General features: G+C 40.1%; 1 protein-coding gene across 2 annotated transcripts in view; it reads right to left on the bottom strand.

Annotated features, from left to right (window-relative positions):
- The window catches only part of LOC112140189 (Golgi apparatus protein 1), a 31,956-nt gene that overhangs the window by 16,399 nt on the left and 12,198 nt on the right, over nucleotides 1-3,359 (bottom strand). The window contains exons 10-13 of one of the 2 annotated variants that reach the window (XM_036210774.1): nucleotides 2,694-2,795; nucleotides 1,239-1,392; nucleotides 1,097-1,114; nucleotides 389-526 (exon numbers count right to left, since the gene is read on the bottom strand). In XM_036210774.1, the coding sequence (XP_036066667.1) occupies nucleotides 389-526; nucleotides 1,097-1,114; nucleotides 1,239-1,392; nucleotides 2,694-2,795 (412 nt within the window). The remainder of the gene's footprint in view (nucleotides 1-388; nucleotides 527-1,096; nucleotides 1,115-1,238; nucleotides 1,393-2,693; nucleotides 2,796-3,359) is intronic. The other variant, XM_024263089.2, reaches the window with a different exon arrangement.

Below are 3,359 nucleotides of genomic sequence, written 5' to 3'. Positions count from 1 at the left end.
GTGACTAAAGATCTTTTCAGACATTGGCCAGGAATTACGAGTGCGGGGCAAAGCAATGAGAGAAACAACAATGGAAGTCCTATGCTTTGGAATCCTTGTCGGGACAGTTCACTGATTCAAACTTTATATTTCTTTTGTTCTGCATTATCGAGTAAACAAACTCTGGTTCACTTTAAGCAAACCAAATGTGTCCAGTCTGAAAACACCCTTCCATTTGTTGTATATTTTCAGAAAAAAGCTTTGCAGAATGAGCTAATGCAAACAGTCAGTGACAGACTTTACTGCGATGACGACAATTTATCCATTAGAAAAATGGTAATTCTCACTTGAATGAACGATAAGTTTTCAGATAAATCCATATAGAGGAAGCCGTTCAGCCGTTTCTCACCTGTCCAGCATCATTCTTATTACTGCACCACTTTCCGAGGTCGGAGATGCAGCGTTTCTGCAGCTCTGGGTCCAACTTCACATCCAGCGCCCTCTGGTGGAGAATCCTCTGGACCTCCATTTTACAGTCTCGTGATAACTACAGAGCAAAAACATACGTCATATTTTAGGTGCATACAGGTCTGCACATGCATGTGCTTTAAAAATTAAACAGAACTTATTAGTGTTTTTTATGCAGAGCAACACTTTTGAATAATGAAAAATGTAAAGGTATATTTTCATCCATTTTCCTTTTGATCATGTGATCAGGCATGAAGGGCATCACGGCCTGAACTGGTTCAGGGTCAGAAATTAATTAACCATCTTAATCAATTCAAAGCTTATTTCATTATTTTAATAAAAACTTCTCTTTGAGGCCAACTCAGTTTTTCAGTTCAGGCCGCAGACCCAATCTGAGAGACACTCAATTTCCCATCAGATAACACCTTTACATACCCTGATCTTGCTGTTATTAGGCTTCACCACAATTAAACAATTTCCCTTTTAAAATGTAAAGTATGACAGTATTGTAACACCATGGGTGGAGTTTGATTAGGAAACACATAAGGATACACATCTCTCATCAGTCACCCAAAGATCAAAATTTGAATTTCAGTAGCACTTTTTTCAAGCCCTCATTGGCTGATTAGGTGAAACGTCACGATCTCACCTGATCCTCTGGGTTTACCTGTTAATTGAAAAGACCAGAGTTACACCGACAGCTTGCGTGTTCTCTCAGTCACGCCTGTTTGCATGTGAGTGGATGAGCCCACATGAAAGCGTGCTGGCCTGTGTGTGTGAGCTCTTCGTACCCGCCGGCCCTGCTCCTCTGTGCGGTAGGCATGGCGATACAGGCAGGAGAAAACAGCCCCCGGCGGCATCAGGTCACTGGTCTCATTCCATCCGTGAGTGTGGCAGAGCCGCGCCGCGTCGCCCTGACACTTCCTGTACAGGACGGGGTCCAACCTGCAGGTGGAACACACAGCAGAACTTTCTGGGTTTCTGCAGAGTCTCTCTGGTTCTCTCTCATATGTTTGACATGCTTTATTGAACTTTAGTTCAACTGTTTCTGCATCTGCTTCCTGTCACGACATGTCAGTCTGAACAGCTCAGAAAAACAGCTTCTACTGTTCATATATGAGCAATAAAAGTATGAAACATTTGTAAATTTAAGCTGTGAGCTGTTGTATAGCGCACAGAGAAAACCCACCCCCGGCCTCGCAGCCCCTTTTCACCCACCCCCACTGACTGAGCAGCTGCTACACACCGTCACTGTCTCTATCTGCAACCGGGTCAGATGTGACAAACTCAGTAAGAGCAAGGTTTAAACTTGTACATTTACGAGATTTTAAGCTGTAAATTTACGAGATTGAAAGTCGAAAATTTATGATAAAAAACTTGTACATTTCCGAGATTTAAAGTTGTAAATTTAAAAGATTTAAAGTTGTAAATTTGCTAGAAAAAAAACACGTTAATATACAAGATTTAAAGATGTAAATTTACAAGAAAAAACAAGTAAAATTACAAGATTTAAAGTCGAAATTTTATGATAAAAAAAACTTGTACATTTCTGAGATTTAACACGTTAATATACAAGCATTAAAGTTGTAGATTTACGATAAAAAAGTGTACATTTATGAGATTTACAGTGGTAAATTTATGAGCTTTAAAGTCATAAATTTACGTGAAAAAACTATAAGATTTACGAGGTGTAAAGTCATAAACTTACGAGATTTAAAATTGTAAATTTACAAGAAAAAACTACAAAGTCTTACATAGTTCAAAGTCTTAAATTTACAATAAAAAACGTTTACGTTTACGAGGTTTAATGTCATAAATATACAGGGTTAAAAACTGTAAATTTAGAAAGAAAATCTCGCAAATTTAGGAGATTTAATCGAGATAAAGAAAAAGGTAACCTCTCATAAATAAGGGACAGGATGGACAGGCTGTTGATTATATTTTTTCCATTTGTTAGGATTACTTTTTTCCGGACTAATTTCTATATTCTGTGCTTTTGGAGGCTTTAGTCAGACAGCTCATTGCACGATCACTGTGCTCTGCAGCTCTTCTAGAACTCTGTTTGGTGTGAGAGCACCTGAAGAGACGAATGATTCCGTTGGAGACAAAAATATTAACCTTTCTGGATGTAAAATAGGTAGAAACCCATGAACATTTCCCAAACTCAATTAACTGAAGGTTTTTGAAAGCAGGTACAGACTGCTGATGCTTTGTGCACTGGAGCAGGAATCACAGATCATACTCACTTCCAGTCTCGGGATATGAAATACTGCAGCTCTAGCAGCCGGTGCTCACAGTCCTCCACCATCTTCTCTGTGTACAGATGCTCCATCAGGCACGACAGGATCCTACAGACACCCACAAGAGCATGGTCAGATGATGAGCCAGAGTCCATCAGTGGATCAGAAATCTTACAGACCCAATCCTGTGAAAATGGTGTTTTTAACATGTTCTGGTAACATTTTTGTTTCCAGAGTATTTCTTTATTCAAATTGTGATGGATCAGGAGCAGATAGAAACCCACAGTTTGAAAAAGTTCTCAATTGTGACGCAGTAACTGCAGTGGGCGGGCCAAAGCCTGCCGCTCCGCTCCAGGCTGATACATTCTCCAGATGAACAGTTTTAAGCTAGTGTGAGAGTGTTAACAAAGGGATGATGGGAAATGAGTGCAGGCTCACTCCATGCTAACATTCCTACCCACAACTCAGAGGTGAATTTCAAATGAACTCCTGCTGCTCTGCAGAAACTATGTCCTAGAAAATGACAAAGGCTTTCATGTTGGCTCATAAGTGCATGATCATAATTGAGAAAAACCACTGGGAAGGAGTTTCACAAGGTGTGTGTTGTGTACTCAGGTGTGTGTCGTGTTCACAGGTGTGTGTCGTGTTCACAGGTGTGTGTCGTGTTCACAG

Source organism: Oryzias melastigma, unplaced genomic scaffold (genome assembly GCF_002922805.2).
Source record: "Oryzias melastigma strain HK-1 unplaced genomic scaffold, ASM292280v2 sc00236, whole genome shotgun sequence".
In the NCBI taxonomy this organism is placed as follows: Eukaryota; Metazoa; Chordata; class Actinopteri; order Beloniformes; family Adrianichthyidae; genus Oryzias; species Oryzias melastigma.
This window is presented reverse-complemented; position numbering and strand designations above follow the sequence as displayed.